Source organism: Acanthopagrus latus, chromosome 14 (assembly GCF_904848185.1).
Source record: "Acanthopagrus latus isolate v.2019 chromosome 14, fAcaLat1.1, whole genome shotgun sequence".
NCBI classification, from domain to species: domain Eukaryota; kingdom Metazoa; phylum Chordata; class Actinopteri; order Spariformes; family Sparidae; genus Acanthopagrus; species Acanthopagrus latus.
In genome coordinates this window covers 10462190-10488127 of record NC_051052.1, presented here as the reverse complement: position 1 = coordinate 10488127, position 25938 = coordinate 10462190, and the positions used below count along the sequence as shown (strand labels likewise).

Here is a 25938-nt window from a genome sequence, read left to right as displayed (position 1 = left end):
AATTAAACACTGTTTGCACCATGCTTGGACAGCCAGGCAGACATGTGCCTTGCCAATTAACTTCCTGCATGAGGAGGAGAGAGAAGGAGATGGAAGGGAGAGGCAGAAACTACAGTGGAATCACACGCACACCTTCTCTTTGTGTTCAATCAGTTCTGCATTGTAGCAAAATGTATGAGACTCCTATTTTGCATGTATTCTCCATTAGTACTCCAGTGGCAGTGACAGCTAATTTGCACTCAAATGTTTTAATTTAGATATGAAGTACTTACTTACTTTTCATACTTGTGGGCCCTCGGCTCCCCCCTGGGACCTTCGGCTATTGACGACTACTTCCCAGCTCGCTGTGGCCCATCACCTTTATTTCAGCCCTCAACAAGGAAATTAAGTGGTGTGTTTTAATTTGTATCACCGCGCCGGTGATGCTCAAGGCGAGGAACGTCTTTTGAAAGTTGTAAAAAAAAAAAAAAAGAGAGCACAAAGTCTGAATTTCAAGTTAATTAAAAAGCACGAAGCAAATCACTGCATGTGATGCATGCAATGGAATTTATAATGTTATCTGTACTGCACTACTGTATCTGGTCTGCTCTCGATTTTTTATTTTTTATTTTTTTACTTCTGATTCTAGACATAAGCCTCTTTTGCACATTCAGTGGCAAAAACAGAGGAAAAATAACATTTGTGTCAGAAGAAAACTGCTTTGTTGATTAGCACCAAATAAAGTAACCTTTTTTCACAGATTAATGTACACAAGAGGAGCTAGTGAGGACACTTTTCGTTTGCTTTTTTAAAGTCTGATCCAAAGTGTTTTCTCTCCTGTGTTCATGACCCGAGATCTGGTCAGAAAAACGGCTCTTGGCAGGACAATCTTTTAAAGCTCCTCAATATCCAGAGTACATATTTCTCGGGAGAAACCAATGATTTATTTATTTTTCCAGGAGAAACAAACCTAAATTCTTCACGTGCCACTCTGGGCTCCCGTATGAATGAAAGATAGTACAGTTCTTATGAAATGGATATTTGCAGCAGTATTTTTACCAAATAAAATTTCATTTGATTATTTACATGCATCAACTGATTCTGGTTAAAGCCACCGCCTCCGTGAGAAAGGCTTTGATTCAGCACGTGCTGCTTGTTGTTACTTCGGTCACGGCAATAATCAGATTTTTCCTTCCATTCGCTCCGTGATGGAAATACTGACATTTCAAAGAGATAAAAAACTCAAGACAAATCCAATGAGGAGCCACTTATTAATTTTCACAAACCCCAGCATGATACTGCAGAGAGACTTGAGGGAATCCTCTGGAAAATGGATCATTGCCAAACACTGAAATAACTTCATGCGAAATACTGCTCTCAGAAAGTTCTCTAATCTGATGGCAGACGCTGAGGCTCCTTATAGGAGTAAGTTACAAAGGGTTCATGTCTTTCGGGTGCTGGTTGATGTCACTTCAAGGCCAAAGCAAAAGACTCTGCTATAGATGAAGACGGAGACCATACGTACATAGATAGCGTGGACTTTGCAGGCCGTGCTGTGACTAAATTGTGCTAATGGGCTGAAAATCGGCAAAGCGTTCTTTAATGTTTTTAATAAGAAACTGTCCCGCTTTCAAGATTAGCAACCAGTCAAACCGTTGCAATCAGCTCTAGTCTCGAGCCGTCTGAAGTAACTGGTGGAACACAGTGTTCACTGATGAACATAAATGCATCCAAGTGTGGAAATTCTCTAGTACACACAAGACGCAACAGCATCCACCTGCGCCTCTCCCTCCAGCCTCCTCTTTCCCCCCTCCTGAACAAGATATTCCCTTAGAAATCCAAGAGTAAACGGTTATTTAATAAGGATAATATGACGATTCAATATACCGATTAATTATTATTTCCTCTTTTATCTACTTAAATCCAGTTCCTGATTGTCTGAAATGTTCCCTTCGTGCTCCGGCCCAGACAACCAGCGGATGACCCGTCAAGGAGATGAGGGACGGGGTTCATATGACTCTGGACCGCATCCACATAGCTGGCCTCAGTTCTGCAACCCTTGGCCCAGCAGCGGCGTTCATCATTCACGCTCTCAGAGTCCCTACGGTGGAGCCTACGTCAGAGCGCAAACCCCTTACTGGCGCAAGCACCCAAACACATGGCAGGTACGTGGACGCAACAGTTTGCTACAGTATACGGTAACCACTGTATCGCTCGACAGACGGCAGCAAGATGAACAGGCTGTTGGGGCGGGTGTTGTCTTTCAGTATGTACTTTGAGCTGTGCTTATTTAGGCAATGTTAATGTCATCCAAGATCCTCTGCTCCAAATGTCGGTACGTGTTGCCGCTTTGCTAACTTCTCCTGCTTTCCAAACGGCTACTATCTACTGTAATCACTGAGCTCCCGCATATGCATCAGCTTTCATAAATGTGAAAACCAAGCCAGGTTGTAAACACAGCGGGACTCCTCTGGGGAACCTCCTTCTGCTATCTGCATGCAAGCAACATCAATGACACATTGTTGCAGAGGCCTCTGAACAAGAGGTTAACATAACAGGCCTGTGACAGTGAATATTTCTGCTTACTGGCTGGATATTTAATCGATATTACCTTGCTTTTCTTGCGGCTTACAGTATGCGCATAAACCATTTGCCGCTGATACATACTGGCCTGATTGTAACCATATTGCTGTTGTTCATACACGTCGGGAATCATCTGAATGAACTCTGTGTTTTAGGGGTCATTTCTTTGGAATTCTCTCTCTGGGGATTGTAGCACCATTGTCCAGGCAACTAAGAGCCCCACACAATGTGCTGACAGATCACTGAGCCATAGCTGGCCCCTGCAATTACTGTATGCCACTGGATGTATGCATACCCTGTGCATTCATGTGCTCCTGCATATATGTGCATTTTTATTATTATTTTTTTTTAGATTGCAGAAGATTGCAGACCTCATTTCGGATTTTCAGAAAAAAAAATCTGATCTATTTTCCTGCTTTGCTTTGATGCAAACGTGAGGCTGAATTCTGGATGTTTGGGATGCACTGGGGCTGTTGTGAAAGGAGCGAAACGACTCCCAGATCGACCGTCTCTCAGGGCTTTTGTGGAGGGAATTTTCCGGAAGGGAGATATGAATCAGACTATTAGAGGAGGAGGAACAGAAAACATCCCTACATCAGATGGATGACTAATATACTTCAAAGCATTGTTGCACTATGTTTCTCACATCTGCAGGGGGCCTTTCATGTGCTAAAGTTGCTCTGGTCTGTGATGTGTGTGTTTGTGTGCATGCGCAAGTGGGTATGGGTGTTTGTGTTGGCTTGGCTGGTCGACTACTGCCTCAGCGCAGGAGCTGCCCCCGTCATTACCTGAGGAAGACAGGTTAGGTGCAGGTGAGGGGGAGGGGGAGGATTCCTTCCTCAAATAAAGAGAAGGCTATATGATCAAATAGACAGGGTCTACAGTGACCCATTAAAAAAACCCAGCTGGTAGAAATGATAATGCTAACGGAGACTAGACACCGTTAGCTATTCAGGTATTGAGAATTGAACAGCGAGCATTCAAAACATCTGTCAGCAGCAGGGACTGAATTCACAGAAGCAACGTCTCACGCAAGTCATCTTCCTATGTTCGCGCAAACTGTCCGACGCGCCGGCAGTTTGTTAGGAGCACAGCCACACAGGCTGACACACGACTCCACACACCATTGCGTTTTCGGTCAAAGCTGTTAGTGGCCCACCTCAAGCAGCTGTCAGCAAGTCACATGATAAAACTCTAAACGCACGTCAAACCGCATGCCAAAGTGCTGTCCATTGCAAAACTTGCAAAACTATCCACCTTCTAGTACGTTCCATCATATAAAATTCAGGGCTCTGTTTGCTATCTAGCGTTAGCAGTGTTAATGTTTGCTAGTGAGGGGTTAGCAACCTTAGCATTTGCTAGTAAGTTATGTAGTAGCCTTCACAACGTTGGGGGGCAGGCTATTCGACGATGGCGATGAAAAAGATTCGAACAACAGCTGTGTTATAGCGTGAACGCAATGGTGGCGATGGTGGAGATGGAATGCCACATTTAGTGGCTGAATGTCGTCAATAAGACCCTTAACTAACAATTTTTGTTTATTCTCTACTCTCCTCATGAGCACACATCTCACTGAAAACCTGCCTGGTGGTTTTACTCTGTCGGTTTTTTTCACCAGGTTCACAGCAAAATTGCAGTTCTACACCATGCAGGCTCAAATCTGCTTAGTATAAGATATTTTCCGTCGACTATATTAAATTGCACAAACGGTGTCGTGTTAGACCAACAGTGTGTTCCACATCCAAATCTACTATGTTCCGAAACTGCTCTCACATAGGCTACAACATTATGAGTAACACTACAACTGAAGGCTTGTTTGTCTAATATCCATGGCAGAGCCTGTGAGTCATGGTGGAAACAGACACTTCAGTGTGTTGCCAGGTGGTGAATGAACCCATGCGAAAAATGAGCTGGCCAGCTTGTACACACTGTGCTAATCAAAGACATATGCAGTGGTGGCAACTCGTTTTGTGTGTCCAAAACACTCAATTCAACCTTACAACAAAGCAAATGACTGAGTCGCTCTGGAAAACCCTTTCCTGGCCCTTCTGCAAGGTCAGCTACAGCTCCACAAGTCCAGTCAGATATTCAATGATTTGCTTAAAAAAAAACATGTCAGTGGAGCAGATGTTGGTGACAAACGGGGACTTGCACCTCAACCCTGAGGGTCATATTTTGGTTTATACTACCCTCCTTAACCGATGTCAAGCAGGGACAGACGTGAGAAGGTGGAGCTATACTTGCTGCTAATGCAGAGGTGGAAAAAGAAAGACAGAAACCAAATATGTTGGGGTTAGGCGTGAAGAAAGAATGAGGAAAATTGCAAACATTTAGGTGGGAAGGTGAAGGAAAGGGGAAAGAGCCGAGACTTGGCCAAAAAATTGGTACAACGGAAGAGGGGAGATGTAATCAAAGGAATGCGTGAGACGGGGTGAGGGAACAGAAAAAAATAGGAGGGTGTCAACGCAGCAGGGACACTAGCAAGCCAAAGCATGGGAGAGCAGCGGTGATTGGTGCGGACCACCCATCTGGACTGGCTGAGCGCCTGAGCTGGCTGGACTGCGGTTTGCTCGCTGGACTGGATGCATGGATGAATGAACTGAGGGATGGAGACAGACTGAAGTCCTGTGTAGTGATCCAGAGGGGACAATGTGCTGGAAACATTAAATATGTCAATGGAAAACACACATGCTATCATCAGCAACTGCATGCAATCAAGGTCCATAGAGGATCTTCGTGTGTTGTTCACATCCAAGGGGTGCTGCAATTCTCCCAATCTGACTCTGATTAGACATTCAATGTTAAGGTCATGACAGTATTTTTCTCAGTACTGACAGCTGTGCAATTGTTACTTGCTGCTAGTTTACTACAATTGTTAGATTATTGCATTATCGATTATTGCTGTCGTTTACATTTTCAGATCTGTGTGCCTTTTTGCAGGTTTGGGTTAGGCAAAGTTCAATAACACTCCATACAACAAATCCAGAATTCAGCAACGAGGGCTCTCAACAATAAACAACAGAAGCGAGAAATTCAGTTTGTTCCAAAGTTCGGTTTGTCAAATCGGTCCAGAGGCAAACCCTCCTCCCAAACAAATCAATTAAGGATATCTGGCAATGTTATCAGCTTTGTTCAGCGCAGTTCTTCCTCCATGAGCACATATTTTCCCTGAACAACACTTTCAACATTTTCTTACATATGTTGTACTGATGCTAAAGTAAAAATTATGCTACAATCTGTTTACAGCTTATGAGGTGAACATTAACACCTCATTCATAAATTAGCCATCGTGAGATTCTCTGGAAGTGGGCAGAGAGTGAGAAATTAGATTGATGTATATTTGCTTATTAGATCTGTCAAAAAGGTAATTATTCCATTGCAGTTAACAGTTTGGAGGCATTTTTTGTGCAGGCAGACAATACACAGTCAGCTTTACACAGCACTCTGTAAATGAAATTACCTAATCAAATGAGACTTCAGACTTAAATTGTGTTTTCTCTGCGACCAGAGGGACAACAGTCTCACTGTTTTTCCTCAGTTCACTCCTATAAACACACAGCTATATTTGGGTTATTTTCTGTAGCTACAGTAAGAAGCGAATGAGGAAGCCTTTTTTTTTATTATTGGCATTAAACTGTCATTAATGTGTAAAGGAAACATTGTTTTCTTTGTTAAACATATCATACTCTGATCCCTAACAAATCCCTTGCAGCACAGAGCCATCAAAGAACTGTCAACATCCGTGTTTTGTGAGCGTGTAAAAAGCTCGGGTAAAAAGCTTGTACTCCACTTTTCGCAAGGAAACAGAAAAATCAGCAATTAGAGAAGTTTGCTGGAAATGTATTGCGTGGCCTCAAAAAGGAAATCAAATAAAGCTGTCGTCACTGAAAAGTGATGGGATCACCACGCTCATGGTCATATTAACTTAAATGTTTTTTTGTCATTATCAAATTTAAGTATGGAGCCTGGCCTAATACAGACTTAGAAATCAGATTTTAGATCGGCGGAAATGAACAACAAACAACAAATAAAATTCAGACACTATTACAACCAGCTTTTGAAGTAGCCTATGACATAAATTTCAATTTCAATTTTTATATGATTATATGATGAAATTGCCGTCATTTGGAGAGATTTTCACAGAGGTCTTTCCCCTGACCTCTTCTGTTACGGCAAGGTTATCCAAGACACTAATAGGATTAGACAAAAATGCCCTCCAAATGTTTCACGTTCGATTCTTTAGTGTCTCATGCTGGACGTAACTCCATCCCAACAACACACACATACACAGACACATCACCACCCTCCCAGCTCACCCTTGACCTACACCGATTGTTCTTAAAACAGCAGAGTTCAAGCTATCGGACTCTTTCAATAACTGACACACTGAATAAAATCACAGACCACTTCTGGATGAAACATATAGTAATCCCTGTAGGTGGGGCAGTGTTTGTGTGTGAGTGTCGGGGGGGGTTGGGGGCTCCAGAGACATGGAGGGACCTCCGGGGAAGACACTGTGAGGTGTTGGTATGAGACTTGGTATGACACCCCTGGGAAGAATGGTGATTAGGAACGAAGAAGACTGACTACACTTTAGGGTATTAGTTTCCATCTAGCTACTTGCGCAGAAACCTTTTCGTGGCACTGACTAATGCTCTCTATCTCTATGGTGAACAAGTAAAGATGCTGCATGCCATAATGCCATAAACATCTCTAATCATTTTCAAAGTGATGGGCCAGTTCAGTTACAACACCGACCTCTTTGGTCTGCTGCTCGGTTTTCTGCTGATTTCGGGGTCACCCCTGATTGATTTTGCCATCAGTGCATCCAGTGTTCTTACTTGGCTTTTTTTCCCTTCCTAAAGCTATATTGCTCTGCATGTGTCGTTTAACTATGACAGCTAATTTCCTATTTTTGTAAAGCTTATAGTGATGCTTGAAATTTTATGAATTAGTTCTGTGGAATAAGTGTTCAAGTGATTAGGTTTCGTGTGTATAAGCTGAAGCAGTAAAGTGATCAGTGACATAGCAAAAGGCCATTGTCTCAAAACGTTAAGAGACAATGACTGTTAGTAATTATCTTTACAGCATGGGCCTCATCAAGCCCTCTACTCTCTATTGCCACTCTTATCTGTCCCCATCTCCTTTACATTTACACCTTCCGACCAGAAGGGGTTTTAGTCCTGTGGCAGGGTTTGTGAGCATGGCCCTGAAGGCATTCATCAGTTTTTATGGGGATTTATTGCACTTGGTTGTCAAGATTCTGAATGCCACACACTGTGTCTATAACTGTAACTGGCGGAAAATTGAAACGTCCATTGCATTCACACCATTTCAGCTAAACAGGAAGAACACAGAGGGCCGCCCATTATTCTAACTTTAGAGCTTTCACACATTATTCTAAGATTGTTGTATCCAACTGGTTACACAAGATCAGCTGGCCTGTTTTGTCAGGTTACGCACCTCAAGTCATTTTCTAACAAGTAAACAGAGTTGCAATGGGAATCTGGCATTACAATCAACACCCAGCTTCACCTTTCATTCAACAATCTTGTCGTATAGTATACTTTCTGAAAATTTTCCTGCAGTAAGCAGCTGAATGTCAATCTTTTTGACTCCGATAAAGATACAGGAGTGTTGAAACGTTGGTCTGTTTGCACTATTGAATGCTGAAAATCATTGTGTGCTCAAATCTCTACTAGACTGCTTCCTTTTGTCCCTTGAAGATACACATGTCCTGAAAATCCTTTTATTTAAGGATTAATGTCCCCTCTCTACTTCCTGGTTAGATAATTTGGATTAGTATATACCCAATATTGGGTATATGATGACTTCCCATGAAAAAAATAGCTGGATATGACACCACAAAAATGGCTGAAAATGCCTTCGGCAGCCACGATGGCTGAAAAAAAAACCCAAAACAAAACAACACAGATACAGTTGTCAACATGACTACCAATCACATTAGACCACACCCCTTGACTGAATAAATTTTGTCTAGACTAATAAATGAACTTGACAGCAACATTGGACTAAATTTAGAAGCCTTATGAAATGCCCAACCTGGACGGATAGTAGCACCACATACCACATAACTGCAAAGTCCACGGTTTGATCACTGGGACCTTTGTTGCATGTCATACCCTTCTCTCCTCCCTTGTTTTCTGCCATGCATCTCCACTGCTGAGTGTCAGATGAATGTAAAATGCCTAATTTTTCTTTTCTTTTTTTTAACAAAAAAGGAGAGAGCTACCTATTTGTTTTCCATTGCTCCTTGCTGATTAACAAGAGGTAGGATCAAACTTTTGAGACTTGTTTACATCAGAGTGTTACTGAATCTACTGTACTGTTTTCAGAACTAAACTGGCTGTTGGAATCCGTCACAACCACAACTTACTGTCTGGGCTGAAAACAATGAAATTAGATGAAACCATCCAAAAGCTGTCTATTCATTTGCAGTTATCACTGTTGGTACTAAGGTCAGTTTACTGTAGTGCCTTGGTCAACAACATGCATGTGGCTGTTGAAGCAACCCTACTGTACTTTCAATCCTTGGGTTCACTGATGCCCTCTTTCACCACTGGGTGCCACTTCCTCTGGTGCTGATGCCATCAGGGCTAAACTCATGCACCGAATACAGCCATTCATCCAACCTCCAACCGTTGAACCCTGGACGTCACTGGGGCCCCTGCATAGTCCATAGCCTTGATAAGATTAATGCAATAGATGGAGCAGGTGTCTGCCAAAATTCCAGTCCTATTTAAACCTCCAGGCCCATACCAGCAACCTAATCCTATTAGGCCTAATTGAGTGAAGTCGACAGTCTTTTTCAGTTAAACTAAGTTCACGCACTAATAGGATTCAAAAGGGGGCAAAAAAAAAGGGTACAATGTGTAGAGAGTAGTAGTGTTAGTGTGTGGCTGGGGAAGTGGACAGTGTGCATCAGGGAGTGAGTTAGCAGGGTCTGTGTGTTGGGACCAGCAGAGGCTTCCCGCTGGGAAGAGGGAGGTAGTGGGCTGGAGGTCTCCCCGGAGGCTAGATAAGCTCAGAGGGGGGAACAAGAACAACATAATTGGTATTCGGGAACCCCTAGTGTGTTTGTGTGTGTGTGTCTATACGTTTATGATGTGTAACAACCTGTGTGATGTATCCAGGTGTATCTAACTGAAAGAGAGGATTTTGTAGCTCCAAGAGTAAAATATCATACCTTTCTGTATTTTGCTCGACAAAACAAATTACAGGGTCATGTGTAATTGTCTAAAGAGGAATGTGGTTTAGGAATAGGTTTTTACAATGCTTGCAACTGGTTGTAAATGGTAGAGAGGGAGTTGGTATGTTTCTGCAGTAGAGAAGCACAAATAGATCAAACTTTCTTTGGCTTTCTATGGCGAAAAAGAGCCAAATGCGCACTTTCTGTGTTAATCACTTCCCTGTTAATTATACTAGGATATGCACATGTATAAAAAAAACTTCCTGTTAAGAAAGATATGATCAAGATATGATCTGCAGCACAACATCCTTAAGCTGGAAGACGGCAAGTAACACCAGGTTAGGCCTTACAAAAAGTTTGTCACCTCATTGAATCCTCTGTTTTTGGCCTGTGGCCACTACATGATCTTATCAGGGCCCTTTGTTAAAATCCCTCCCCTCTTTGTATCCTGCTGAAAGACAAGATGAGCAGTCGTGATAGGCAACGCTTCAAACACACACACACACATACACTTCCACACCAAATTAAGGAGGTCAGATTGAGACACTGAGTGTTTAGCCAGTGGCGTCAGTGACACAGACGTGGCCTGGGGACCTAACCTTTCAAGGCTGCAAATGACCAAAGGTACAACATAGGACTTCCTTTGAAGAAAATACATCCAAAAGGATTTCGAGACAAAAGGTTAGCATAGGTTTTCAATGAACTTACATGGCCTTCAGGGACAAATACCCAACAAAGGGACTGAAGGGGCAGTTGACATCTAACTGGAAGTGATAAAGCAGATGTGATTTAGGTTCTTAAAGCAATGACACCGAGTTAACAGATTAATGATTGTTTTATTATTATATGCTTCAGATTTATCACAGCGCTGTTAGTTTCAGCACCTGATCTTATTTTCCCACTCTCCACAATCATGGCTCAGATGAAGGGAGCTCTAAACTGCCCGACAGCTAATTAAACCATTATACGTTGTCTATTCTCCTAATCACGTTAAAGATGAGTTGCCCTCATGGACGTTTCCTAATCTCATTACATTTCTCCCTTTCTTCTGATATCACTTGGAGAATGGCACTGCCTTTGTTTTTTGTATTTTCGTGGAATCTCGGGTAAATGTCGAACCATTTATTTTCCTCTGAGGCAGTCTGCACAGCCAGTTCCCAGAACTACAGAAAAGTAGAATGCAAAGTTGAAACAATAATGTATATCACATCATACTAAAGAACAACGGCTGTCTATTGTTTATCCTGCATCTGTTGCCTTACTAAAGATAAGCAAAATAAATTTTGTGAAAAAAAAGTCCAAACAGCCAGCAACTCACAATCTTCATCATAAACTAAGTAATGCGTTTCCAATGGCCCGTTAAAACTGGCTCAGACTGTGAAAAATCCAGAGGCACAAACTTGTTTCTGCAGTTATGGGAACTGAAAAACAGGACTCCTTTCAGTTTGAAGACCAATGTTTCAAATAGAGGAGAAAAGAACAACAACAACACATCAACAAACAAGTAATGTTAACTATTACTACCTTTGCCTTGATATGCAAAACGGAGCGGCTGTAATAATCCATGATTTTCAAATATCTAATAATATTCAAATAATTTACTTAGTTTAGCTTAGCATAGTTTAGAGACAGAAAACAGGGGAAACAGCTGGTGTGCCTCTATTAAAGGCATAGCTTGACTCTTATTTGTTGTGCTGACCAGAGTGAGATGAGACGATTGATACTGAACATGAAGCTATGGAGAGCTGCCTTTAGCTTGGCCTAGCTCAGCTTAAAGGCAGAAAACATGGGAAACAGCCAGCTGCCTTTGTCCAAAGGTAAAAAAAAGCACAACTAGGGGCACAAATTAACATTTAAATATTGCTTGTTTAAGCTGTACAAAAAAACCAAAGCATTAAAACTACCACCTGTGGTTTTGGGGCTTTTAGTGTAGCACAACTGAGCTAACCGGCGGCTGGTCAAGCTGCATATATAGTATACATAAAAGCTGTATCAATCATCTCAAATAAACATATTGCTCAAAATGTCAAATTTTCCTTTTGTGACTACTGATGAAAATCACTGTTCCTATACCAATGCTTAAAAAAAGTTTTAAAAGGTAATACCCTGCCCCAAATACATCCAGTTAAAGCTGTTTTAATGTTTTCAGTAGCCTCATAGATGTGCGTGTGGTCAATGACACACATCAAAGTGCAGAATAGTTGATTGAAAATGGTAAATCATCATGCGAGGAAGTGGCTTGAAGTCTGCAAAGATCTGATGTGAGCTGGAGCTTAACCTTAGAGGACCTTAACTGTCCTGAGAGATCCTCGCCAAAATACTACGTATTTGTTTGTGTGTGTGTGTGTGTGTGAGAGAGAGAGAGGGAGGGATTCCAGTGATGGAGACTGAAGTAAAAGTCAGGAGAGAAAGAAAAAAAAAAGAGACAGAGCTTAGTGAAAAAAAAAAATCAAAGAATTGGAATAATTGGCATAATTCAAGGTGGCTGGGCACAGTCAGGGGGAGTGTCAGTGTTGGGCGAATCTTTTGCCATCCTCAAAGAGAGACGGTCTGCACAATTAGCCACACGAACTCTGACCCCGCTCAGAATAATTAATGAATAACAGAGGGGATAAAGACAAAAGGCGCAGAGCGGTCTGGTTGAGTGGCGAGCGAGGGTAATACATCAAAGAATGCCGTTAATTGGCCCTGTGGCTTTCATTCTTTGCCCTATTTCTTTCAATTCATTGACTCAAAATAATGGGTTCAGGTTCATTATCAACAGGTCGTAAGCCCTGGGAGTGCCAAAATTCAACAGGAGAGTCAGGGGTGTGCGTGAGCGAGTGTGTGTCGGCTTGCCAGCGCATGTGTACCGAAATGTGTGTGTGTGCGATGGCTTAGCTTTCGCCTGGCCCGCCGAAGTCCTGACGACATCAATTCCACTAGGGAAAACTAAGAGTTGTATAGTTGGGTTGAGGGGAGAGCAACAGGCCGCGATTTTAAAGATTTTTTCATTTTTTTTTTAATCGTGCGAGAGCATAGAAACACAGTTTTTGTCGCGGGTGTTTTTGTGAACGCTACAAGTGTCGCCACGATGCTGGAATATAACTGGTACGGACAGGTAAGTGGAGCCGACACACCTACTCCTGCTACGCTGCTTTCACAACAAGATGACGGTTGTGCAATGCACGGCATACAATAATCAACTCATTATCCAATGCTGCAGTCTTCCAAGTATATTTTCAGGACTTCAAATCAAATTTCCAAACAATATGTTCCTGTCATGAGTTTGTGTCCTTTAGATAAAGGGCGCCATTGTGTCAGATAGCTGTAAAACAGACTATGATGACTCAAAAATTCGGAAGGCACCCATGTCAAATGTGGGGCTGAGTTACAGTATATTTAAAGGGCATTCGAGTCAATCAAATTCAAAAGGGTATCAAAACAGCTCTTCCCTGAAATCCCTGTTTGATTTGAATTTAAGCACAGAGTTTACTTGATTTAAAAACTGATGACGTAATGAGCAAGGAATTTCGGTAGTTATTACAGTACTCGCCAACCTTCCTTATGGCTACAGACGTTTGTTATCTTTTATAGTATCCTAAACATGGAAATAATGGAATACAGTTAAAAGATGTAAATATTAAAACATCATATAATTCTATAAACTTATTTTGGGAGGGGTAGGGTTGGGGCTAATTATTTTTTGGTGTTATTAATTTTTATTATCTCTATCTAATACAATGTTGATCTTTTTGTTCAGTTAAAAATCTCCAAATTGGTTGATTAAGGGCTGTAAATCAGCTAATTTTGTATGTGACGTGCACCATCAATTTTAAAGTTGACTTTAAAACTGTCGGTCAACCGATTCCAAAAGTTACAAAGTAAAGTAGAAATTTAAGCGCTTTATAACAGCTTGAAATTATTACTCTACTTTGATGTAATCTGTTTCTTTCGAGTGTTTTACAGGTTTTACAGTGTCCACTATTTAAAACCTAACTGCACTGTTTTACTGAACGAATGTGATTTGTGGAGTTTACAGCAACACATTAAACATTATCATACACAGTAAAATCTGACACATTCCTTCAAGATTTCCTCAAAGTAAAGTTAACTAATAATTTTAGATTGTTAAAAGTTTTTAGTACACCTTACAACTTAAAGTAATGTTTAATGTTAAAGTCCTTGAAACAAGCATTAATTAATAGTTAGTAAGCAACTTACTGGAACTCATAAGGCTTATTACCATTTATAATATGTTATATAATAGAATATTCACAAATGTATTATTGGTTTGTATGACACTTAAAACTACTTATTAGAAACTTGTTAACAGTTCATAGAGTGCATATTAATAACATTTAATAAAGCTATATTTGGGTTAATAAAAGCATTATTATTGGTTATAAGACACTTACAAGTAACTAGTTAAGAAGTAATAGAGTGCTTATCATTTTTAATGGTTGATAAGACACTTGTAACTACTTATTAGAAACTTGTTAAAAACAATGGAAATAAAAGCTCTAAGAGTGCCTCATAATTGTTTTGAATGCTATACCCAACTTCAATTTAATTAACCAATTTCCCTTGATAATCTCTTTTTTAATGTAAAGTCAACATTTAAAATTCAAAATTTAAAGTGTAAAGTGTTTGAACAACTGATAAAAAGCTCAACTTTTTAAATCACACATTTGGTAAAACTGATGTTGACGATCTGGCCTTTAATCACCCCTGAAGAAGTCGAATAATTAAACAGAGGTTCCTCGTAACACCTATTACAGTCTGAACATGTCATTAAGTCTTTACCTTTCACATTTTCACACCTCTAGCCAGCATTCTCATTAGCTCTTTGGGATAGCATCTGGAAGGGTTTAAGGATTTATGTACTCAAGGTCTGTTATGTATTTACTATTAACCCTTTTTATCCTACTACCTTGTATGATACCAGGTATTGGGATTAAAAAAAAGGCAGGTCCTGGCGAAAAAACCTCAGGTCATGTGAAATCACTCCCGCTCACACACAGAACCAGACACGGCATGAAAGAGCGAGGGTTGGGGGTGAAGGGGTGGCTAACTCAATAACCGTAACTTTGTCTACTCCCAACACGTGATTTTGTGAGAAATACCTCAGCGCTTGTTACACAAGCTGAAATATTCCAGCCAACCCCCCTGGCCGACCACAACACGGTTCTGTCTCTCTGCTGGTCCTTTAATTGCCATACGAAAGGTTTCCCATACCTGGGTGAGCCATGTCAAGCAATTAATACTCTCAAATTCACCTTTTAAGTGAGTCTTTTGGTCTTCAGGGCTCCCCATTGTGATGAAACGATTGGTGTCGTCTCACGTTAGCCTCGCACAGGTGCCTCCTCTGCCTGCACATCAGATCATTAACATAACCAGAGATGGAGAGAGAGACTGATATAGATGAAGAGATACACAGAGAGGGAGTGAGATAAGGCGAAGACAGAGGGAGAGAGAAAAAAGAAGGCGGTGGGGGAAAATCAAGAGCATTAGCTTCAGTGGGAGTTGCTTTAGGTCCTTCCGAAAGCACAGAACGCACTCATGACCTCTGGACAGGTCTGGCTCGCACACAAAAAACTGAAGAGGGGAGCTAATGTAGGCTTTGCTGACTATACTCGCAATTTGCAACGGCCCAAATGCATTAAGGATAAAAGGATTTTCACTTTTTGGCCCAGGAAGTACAAAAATCCTATTTACGCTTACTGACAACCTTTTTTCTTTTTTTTTCACCAAATGTTGCATGGCAGGTAATAGGATGGTAGACAGAAAATTGTTGTGTGGTGGTGCGTTCAGTGACGCTCTGAGATCCAAGATTTTGGTGCAATATGTTAAAAAAAAGTTAAAAGAAAATCAAACCCAGGAGACAAAATAACAAGATAAACTGTTCTTTTTTTTGGTTTGGTGGGTTTTTTGCATTACCCCACAAAGATACTATGAATTTTATGTACAAAGAACTAAACTGAGACCAATGGCTGTTCAGAGGGTGAGATATCAATCTAAAAACCAATGGTAAGCTGCAATGTCGTGTAAAGTACAATGTAAAGTATCTACAAGTTGTTTGCATGCATAACCATCAGCGATCCTCCAAACTCCAAGCACTGAAGCATGTTATTCACACACAGTATTAATAACAGAATTATAACAAATTTTCAATGTCATTTTTAGGTTCACTGATGAGGTCTGTCATTGTGAAAAAACTTCACAGACGGCTGGGTGAAAAAAAACAAAAACAGTAAAGCGGCATTTGTTTCAGTTCACACATGCATTATCAACGCATAAGTCGAATAAATTCAACGCATGCTTGAACAATGACACTGGTGGGAGCAGAGGAGTGCGAGCAGCGACAAAGAAGAAGCGAGAGCTGAGATGAGTATGTTTAAGTGAAAGGACCCCTTAAATGTTAAAAATGTTTAAACTGAGTCTGACGCCCACGTTCACCTGCTGACGGAGGAAAGGCTCTCCGTGCTCACCTTCAATCTAACTCCAACACACGCGCATGCAAGATGAGTCTCTAACATCAGCGCCAGTTTGGAAACCAATCGTGTGCGGGAGCTTCGCACAAAGTTTGAGTTCATGCTCACAAGCTGGACTTTTCAGTTAAGTAAGAGACCTCATCTGACCAGCAGTTAAACTTTTAACTTAATAAAAAAATATTTGCACATTCATAGATTCTGGATCTTTCAATTAGGGGGACGGAAGAAGATGCAATTTTAAGAAATGTCCTACAAGGTAACTGAACTTTATTTTGGGAAACTAATCAAATAAATCAGACGCCATTTTTGTATTAATAGAGGTCTGAATGAAGTCTTTATACGAGAGGCATAATTGGCATGTCATGTTCCTATAACTGTATTAAACTATAATTGTCCACATATTTTCCTCATAATCTTAAACACTCAATGTCAATCGTATTAAGTAGATTTTTCATGACACCGACGGAAGAGATGGTGGTGGCATAGTTTTTTAAACCAGAGACCAATGTAACATTAGAAAGTTTGTGGGGTTCTTTGAAGTCCTGTTTTACCTTTAATAGCAACTTTTCATCATGCACAATGCCAGCGTTTTTAACATTCCTGCTTTGGCAACTACAATGGTGAGGTCAGGTGTTAGTTTTTAAGGTAGTGGTGATGGCAACAACCTGATGGTTAAAGGACATAATGGGATTGTAGGTTGGGTCGGTCGTCGCCCCAAAGCGTCTTTGACGAGTTGGAAATGAGGCTCAAAAATCATCTTTTCTTATTAAGAGGACCTTTAAGGTATCGATAAGGTTGAGAAATTAAAACACTTAAACTGAAACACAGACTCTTACTCAAACTGGTACTGTGTTTAGGACAGGCATCCCACATGTTGTTAGGTTTAGACGATTTAAACACTTGCGTCGAAGGTGATGCTTAGTTGCTTTATCATGGTTGGCCATTCAAACCAAACATGCACATTCAATTCTGGGTTCAAATCATTTGAGTACCATGTGTAAAGCTTACATAGGTCCAGTCTATGATTTGAACCGATGCAGCTGCTCAGCTTTGAGAATCTTATTTGGCAAAAAAGAAGCGGCTGGCATGTGCATCGGAGGAGGCACATGGTAGTCTACAACAGCGAATTAGAAATGATAAGAGAAAACTCAGTAACACACTTGGAACTGGCACTGATTAAATGAAGCAGAACCTAAATTGAACTCAGGCACAGCTAATTACCCAAATTTACCCAAGACTGGCAATTGGAGTGATGACAGAGGATGGCTGGCGGAGTTGCATGATCCAATAAACTAACCGGAAAATAAATTTTGGGAAATTTCATCTTGATTATATTACCATAAAAGGAAAAAAAGGGAGATTTATTGGCCCCAATAGCAAACAAATTTGGGAAGATTTTAAGCAGAGATCTGTCAGTATTTGCTGAAAGACTGCGAGCAGCGATTTGTATTTAGGAAACTGCATCCACTTGAAGGTAAATTTTGCCATGGGAGAGACGGATTCAAGCTAGTAATAGGAACTATGTTGTCATGACATGGATGCAAGGCCGTATACAAACTGATCATACCTGCATGCGACCCTTCACTATCCTCACTTTTATTTCAAGGTCTTCCTCTCATGCATGGCTAGGAAGAGGAGCACTGCCTCCCTTTGTCTCAGAAGCTCACTCGTTCAAACAGCAGGGGCACGAACATGCACAAAGATAGCCGAACAGAGCGAACAAACAGCTCTTTGTCCCAAGCACAAACCATACATTATTATTTCTGGCAGGGTCAGAGTTGATTTAATTTTCTGCTTAGTTCTTATTAAACAGCTATTGCATTATCTAATTTCCCCAAATCAAGTTAAGGGGTGGGAGGGAGATCAATATATCTCCACCAAAAGCTTTTGAACAGTGCCTGGCAAATTTAGCCCACAAATGCACTTTATGTATGCAGGAGTGAGATCCTCTTTTAGATGCCCATGTTTGGCTTGAAAGGTCAGACGAGCTGCGTTGAGGTATTTTAAAACTCATTCAATTCAAGAGTTTCCAGAAATTCATCTTATGAAGAATAACTGTTCTTATTAGTTGTCTGACTCAAGCGAAAATATAAAGACCCACTCAAAGTTTCTGAGATCGACTGCAGTGATTCCCATGATTTGCCGAGTAGCAGTGCAGTGGCTTCATTAATTTGAAAAACTGAAAATATGATTTGATTATAAAATACTTCCTTGCATTGAGTCAGATGAAACTACTGAACACAAGGCTACATGCTGTGATGGACAGCCAGCCTACAGACAAAAGTCTAAACAGCTAGCTAAACAGTTATCTAAAAGTTATGTATAAGTGGTTGAAACAGTTGGCTATAAGTAATCAGAAAAGGTTGCAATAACTAGCTTAATGCAACGGATGCGCTTTAATGTGAATTGGCAAAAATAAATACTTTCATTAAAGGATAAATGTTTTAAGAAATTAGCAGACAGTAGTTTAACAGCTGAAATACAGCAGTTAGCTTAAAGTAAACGATTATTGGTTAAAAGGATGAAACGATTAAATCAATACCAGTCAGCCTAGCTAGCTAAAGGTAGTCAAAACAGTTAGTCTAAGTAGTTAGCCAAAAGGAAATAATTATTGGTTAAAAAGAAAGAAGTAACAAATACACTGTTTAAATGAAAAAGCTAGCTCCAAGTAGCCTAATGGATAAAAAGTAAAAAAAAAAAAGTTGGCTTAAGTAAATTATCTTCTTTTTAAAAGCTCAGAACATTGAAATGGTTTAAATAAATAGCTAAACACAATGGAAACGCATTTGAAGTAGTTCGCTAAAGGGAGGCTAATAAAGTTGGTGGTTAGTAAAAATCAACGATAACTGGTTAAGTAGCTTGTATATAAATGGTTGTAGCTAAACATAGTGGCCATGTTGTAGTTTCGTTGAAATGTGGACTCCACTTAGCCCACAACGTATTGTAAAAAGTATCAAATTAACAATTACTTTGTCCTACCCAGAGCTGGCCCTTGATGCAATGACAATGGCTCATTTCAACAGCTTCAATGGATAAAACAAATAATTGGATTGTCTACTGTTCCCATCTGATGCACTGTTATTCTCTATTGTACAATACATTAAGTTTCCTACTAGTCCTGTGGGAAACGGTGGAAATACTGGCTGAACGCAGATACAGCTGAATTAATTCTCAAGATATTTCCAACAACAATAACTTAAAACCCTTCAGGTGTTGTTCAGAGTGACTTATTTTGACTTATACATGTTTTGTAAAACACAACAAAAGAGTGTTTCACACACACAGGGGCAACCTTATATTAACTGTCAGCAGTAGGCGACTGCTGAATGACAAATTTTATACATGCAGTACAAACTAAGCCTAAAGAAACTGGACCCGTAACTGCTTGTAATATTGTAACTGCTGTCTTTAGTCTATTATGTATGATACACTCAGACATCAGGATTGACAAATGCGGAATCACCCACTCACTTGTTACATCATGTTGGATAATATTTTGATTGAGTTACAATGCTATTTCCTGACTTTATCAGTCTCTAATAGGTTACTCTGAACTAAATTAATTAAATTTGGAAAAACTTCCGCGCGTTTTAAAGAAATGTTTTTTTTTTGCTTTTTTCTGGTTTTGTTCGCGATCTCTTTTCTCCCAAACAGGGTTACATTATTAGATATCTTCTGACACTATGAGCCGCTTCATCTCTTTAATCGAGAGCGCCCAGACCGTTAATTGTTACCTTGCTGTTTGTTCAGGTTTCTGTGTGCTCGCCCGAACAGATCTAGTTCAACAGGTGTGTTAAATACAGATTATCAGGATTACTTTTTCTGTCGGTCATGGTGGAGTGTGTTCAACTCACCTTAAAGCTTGAGTCCTCCAGCCTCCTCAGTGAACAGAGGAAACAATGAGCTATTGGTTCTCATAAGGTCAAAGCTTGATTAAATTTTCTGCTTAGGTCTCATTAAACATCTCTTGCATTATTTAATTTCCCACAATCAAGTTAGGGGAGGGGGAGGGGATCAATATATATCCGATTCATCTCTTTATCGAGTCTCGCCCATTCATGCTGGTAACTTCTCAGCCTCAGTCTGGACTATTCCATCAGATCCTGTTTACTTTACAATCAGTGGTTCCTTTTTCCAGAAACTGTGTTAGGAAATTACTTTTACATTGGCTCTTGTATGCAACCATTGTCTGGATTGTACTAATGGCTTTTAACTACACTGGGCACTTGTTTACATCACTATGGACTTAATCACTGGAATTACAATAATATTGCAGCATTTTCATCAAACTCCATGTGTCATATACAAGCGTCCCTTCGTTTAATGATGATTTCCACACAGGTAAAGTCGAGGTTTTTGGCTGCAAATACCTTGATTGCTCTTGGTGTTAGGGACAGTGTCGTCATGGCAAAATGTAGTCCAAGAGACACCTTTCGTAGCAGGAATTACTGCTGGGGCAATTCTGAATATTTTGCCATCTTTGCCCACTCTCCACTCCTGGTTGAAATTTGTTTTATGTTCACTGTTCCCAGGTTCCCATCATATCCACTCTAGTGCAGCTGTTCTTGTAGTCGCCTCGTCTGTCTGTCTGTCTGTCTGTCTGTGGACAGATTGTATTAACATGTTAGCATCGCAACCATGCAAGATGCAGTCACGAAAGTGCAATTTGTGACTTACAAGGTATTTTCATTCTATTTCTTAATCACTACTTAGTGGTATTGCACGTCTTTATTTTCATTATGGATTTAATAATGTCTGTCCATAGTACATCATATTATATACTGCTTGTACGACTCCGAAACCAATTGCATTACTGTGGTAAAGCAGCTCTGTGTGAAAAACCTTGACATCCTTCAGCCGGACTAACACAGTAAGTGTATTTAGACTGCATTTGACATGCATTCTTTTTAAGGGGGCTCTCTTATGAAGGCGAAGGTGCATTGAGTCAAAGTTCATGAGTTTTCTTTAGTGAGTGTAACGTGGATGTCTTTCTCTGTGCACTGAGCATTTTGTCTTAATGGCTGTTGCCCAGGCTTGAAAGGCTTTTACTTTTGTGAGCTGGGATTGTCTCACAATCAATCATGTGCATAATTTTAATAAGACTTCATCTTCGTAGTTATAGTCGAAGCCCACCGGGGCTTCTTTTCACTGTCTGCCAAAGTGAGAGATTAAAGTTGTCTACAGTACAGCTTTCTGACATCATTCAGAGAGGCAATGCTCACCACTGGTCTATCCTGTTCTAGCTCACTGGACAGTGAGGGTCAAGGATGAGGTGGCCCTTTCAGGACCACAACCACTACACAGCAGTTTACCCACAATCCTTCACTCTGTCTTGCTCAGCAGCTTTGCAGCTGGGGCTTTGATCTGCCTGTAAAGATTAGATCCCATTTTCCTGTATTTACTTGAATGCATCCCTTTATCATTGTAAATCCAAACTTTAAGGCCCTCCCAACAGAAGTATTCAGGGCACAAACCAGACAGTGGTGCGTGATTAAGTATTCTTTAAGAAGGTGGCAAGAATGACTACAAGGCTAAAGAACACAAAGTGTTTTGCCTTACTCATGCAAATTTGACCGGCAGCCAATGGTGGGTAGAACACTGAAAGCAATACTAAAGTAAATCATTCCAATAAAAAATGACATGAAATTTACAAAGTACAAAGTTGATCAATTAAGTGCAAGTTCCAATACATATTTATTTTTTGAATAACTCGGATTGTGTTTGGTTAAACACTTTCTTAGGCACACCAATTTAAAAGCCTAAAAGAAAAACCACGAGCTACACCAGCTTACAAGCATGTGCAGAAATCCTGGGGGAACAGAAAAACACAGCGTTGACCCCTCCATAGCACTGTAAACATGTTGTATCTGGACTGCACTTTGTTTAGTCCATTACCTCCTTGTTGAAACTGGTGCGTCATTAGGCTACTGGTACTACCCTAAAGTTACTTAACTGTAAATTCAATGATGTTGAGTTGTGTTCTGTGTGAACAAACTCAAAGAGATTAGCACTGTAATATCCTCACATACGTTGTCTTAAATTCGCAGTATGCTCTTGTCCAATGACTCCAGGGCAACTTCCTGTTTGCCTCATTTCTGATAGCTCAATGGTCCTGTCCAATGTCAGGTGTGAAGTTTTTTAGCATGGTGTCAGCTAATGTTAGGATAGATAGCGGTTAGCCACTGCACAGTTAGAATATGTCCAAAAGAGCAACAGTTCTGGTAATCGACTATAAAGTCCTACTAAATGGCACTATTTTCTGTGATTAAACATTGAGGCCTTCACCAGGGTTACAGAGTAGCATACCAGTGAATTATCAGACCAGACGTCTGAGTATCAGTTATTCGTGACAATGCTGGTGCACCTAAACACACTTACTGGTTCAGCTGTCATACTGGTTCCACAGTCTGATCCGACAGTATGACTTCAGAAACATATGTAAGGAGCTTACATTTATCAGTGGTTGCGTATAAGTTTCTGTGCATGAACAGTACGCATCGGGTCTACAGTCCCTCAGGTGTTCCCATGAACAAACTCCTTCTTCACTGCTCACAGAGCGCTCTAACCGATTTAGCGGCAAAAATTATATTATTCCATTTCGACTAATTACATCTCCTCTGTACCGGGCGGTGAGGACAGGCTGCACTGCATCCTCCTCTTCAGCTCCCTCCTCCCTCTCTCCCTCTCCCTCGGCTTTATGAAGCCTTTCACTTGACTGAAACTGTAATGTAATGTAATGTTTGTAAATTAGCCCGTAAATGAGTTATGAGTCTGAAATCGATTAAGTAAATGAGTCCGTAACAAGATAGAGAGACTTTGTTAGGATACTTTGGTGTGTTATTCAAGGAATGTGTACTCATGTACCTCACATATTTTTTTAAATTTATTATTATTTTTTTTTAGCTTGAGCATTGACACTATCACTCAAACTACCAGTACTACTTTTTAAATTGAACTTTTCCCACTAAGTTGTACAAAGTAATAAGCACCAAGCAGCTAAGGAACTTTACCTTTATAGATTTACCTGCCACAATCACTTGAGAGCAGTAATGAATATCACCACTGGAAGAGAGATGTCTGTTGCGATGCTGGAAATAGATTTCAGTTCTCTGTTAGGCTTTAAAGGGGCACTGTGCAGGCTTGGAGAAGAAATTCAAATGCAGAATTTTAATATTTACTGTATAAATGAGGTAATAATACAAACTCAAAATATTTATTTTTTTAAATAACTGAATGAACAAGCTTTTCTCAGAGGAAAACAAGGTTCCCAGAACACAGTTTGAAGCTAGAAAGTTGGCAGGGTCCGCCACATATGTAGTAAAATGGATGAAAATGTTTATTTAAAAAAAAAAAAAAAAAATCTGTATTACTCTTCTTCTGAAAATTTCGACCCTTAAACTATACAGTGCCCTTTTTTAGTATACACCAAATGTTAGATCATATTTGTTTACAGAACTCGGGCGCCGAAGTCATTTGAGCTTTAATTATGTTTTCCACACACCACTGTGGAGGCAGGGCATTTTCATAAATTCAATATTTCATCAAGGTAACAAGCGCACACTCACACACATAGTTTCACGTGTAATCCAGTTAAAATGGCTGTAATATTTAATTCATATGAGAATCATTAAAAGTGCAGTGGTGCCGTGTCCATTATGCATTCCTTTTCTAGCAGGATAAAACAGTCCTCAGATGTGGGAGCTGCACTTTGAAGTGTTGTCTCAGAAGCAGGCCAACTCTTACAGGAAGTCCCTGATGTTTTAAACATGCCATGCAGGGGGACTAACAAAGGTGAGTGGCTTGCCCCAAGACGAGCCAAAAATGGCCAGCCAGGAATTTTGGCTGGATCTGAAAGACTGCGCTCAGACATCAGACATCAAATAAACAAGAAGCAGACAAATATACACATGGGCAATGGTCAAGTAAGAATACAAATAGACTCATAGACACAGGCGCTCGCATAAAGACACGGCAGTCATGAAGAGTATGTGTCTTGTTGACCTTCAAAAAGCAGCAAAATGACTTCGACACAGCAGCATAAATAATGCTCGTCCGTACAGCTGACTGAGAACGTGCAGGCCATTAATCTGTTTGGTTATAATGAGAGCTCGCTTTTGCACGGAGCTGCATCAAGACCGGCATTCTCCTCTTAAAGAAGACATCCAGCATGGACACGTGTGGGGCAAATTGCAATTTAACAGCTTGGCGGAGACACTAGCTTATTGTGCGTTACAGTGTCACAATGACTCTTCAAAACACAACACAGACTGGCTTGATCTAACTAAATTATTGTGATTCAATTTGCCTTATTACATTTAAGACCCTCTATTTACGTCCTGACGTGTCAAAACATACAGAACCTCCAGTTAATGTTTGTAGTTATCACAGATTCAGCTGCGGGCGTGAAGCTGTTGCTCTTCTGGGATACAGCTAAAAAAACAAGCACCATCCTTTGTTAGCACTGTTAGCTTCTAATGTTGCTGTTTCTGGCAATTGAACGTGGCACAATATAGGGTTGGGCAGATGAACGATGCCATCGGATGATCAATTTCTTTTTTCATCTTATTTTGATTGTTGATTTACTGTAAATAAATAGTACTTCATGTTAAATATCAGATAGTACCATATTATGTAAATGCAACTCACTAGGGGAGGGGGCCGACTTGAATAGGGACGGCCAGTGGTTGTATCCCTTGGAGGCGTCACTGCCGTAATGGGCTGTTGACATTTGTGACGTGTGTGACAAATATAAAAAGAAGTGTGTTGCTTGTATATGAACTAACTATTCATTGGTGGCAGCGGCTTCCCTGAACGCAGCTAAGTTATCAGTGTGTTAAAGTATGTGGCGGGGTCACAAAGACACTCGCATGGGATGTGAGACAGAGTTGATCTGATTCTCTTCGTTGGTGAGGGCAGTTTTTTTCTGCTTGTCAGAGTGGCTGTGCAAAACAACATTACAGTGGTGTGTTAAAGAGCAACACATTTCCCCACTCCCTCAAAATAGATGCCATTGTACTGTCCCAATCACAATGCTGAAATATATGTTAATTTAATGCCCAACCCCCATGCAAAGCAAAACAGGAAAAGAAGCTGTCCGAACATTTGCTTTAGCAGAGACATAAACCTGCACAGGATTTGCCCTCCTGTGCTTAATAACTTCTTGGCTTCTGATTTAGCTGATTTTTTAAATACCTAGAGGTTGGGACCGTGGGGAGGATCTGCACTGACCTCGTCCAGTTTTGCTGTGTCTAGGATTTCTCTCAGAGACATTCTGGGAAGGCCTGTTGTGGCCTGACAGTGACTGGAACATGATAACAACGCTGTGTGAGTGCACATCTGTGTGTTTTTTTGTGCACATTTGCACACATGCAGAGATTACATTTCTGTCCGTTTCCCCAAGTTGGTGTGCTGTTTGATGGTTGAAAAGCCTTCCAAGGGAAGTGGGTGTCGTGAAGATAACCTGGGAGAATGTGCTGAGCTGGGCTGGATGTTCTGCAGGAAGGAAAAGTGTGGTGATCCACAAGCAGGAACTCAGATTCTGTCAACTTATTACACCCCTACACACACACACACACACACACACACACACACACACACACACACACACACACACACACACACACACACACACACACACTGCAACTCCCTAACTGCCATCTGTATTTCTGCCTCTGTCAGGCCTTTCCTTGGCCA

At 40.6% G+C, this 25938-nt stretch overlaps 1 protein-coding gene and 1 long non-coding RNA gene across 5 annotated transcripts in view; one reads left to right on the top strand and one right to left on the bottom strand.

Annotated features, from left to right (window-relative positions):
* Nucleotides 1-25938, top strand: part of tfec (transcription factor EC) — a 47606-nt gene that overhangs the window by 7751 nt on the left and 13917 nt on the right. For all 4 annotated transcript variants that reach the window (XM_037121366.1, XM_037121369.1, XM_037121364.1 and 1 more), the window contains exon 2: nt 1907-2144. In XM_037121366.1, the coding sequence (XP_036977261.1) occupies nt 1923-2144 (222 nt within the window). In that variant the 5' untranslated portion in view covers nt 1907-1922. The remainder of the gene's footprint in view (nt 1-1906; nt 2145-25938) is intronic.
* Nucleotides 1-25938, bottom strand: part of LOC119032326 — a 32963-nt gene that overhangs the window by 2225 nt on the left and 4800 nt on the right. The gene's annotated exons all lie outside the window — the stretch shown is intronic.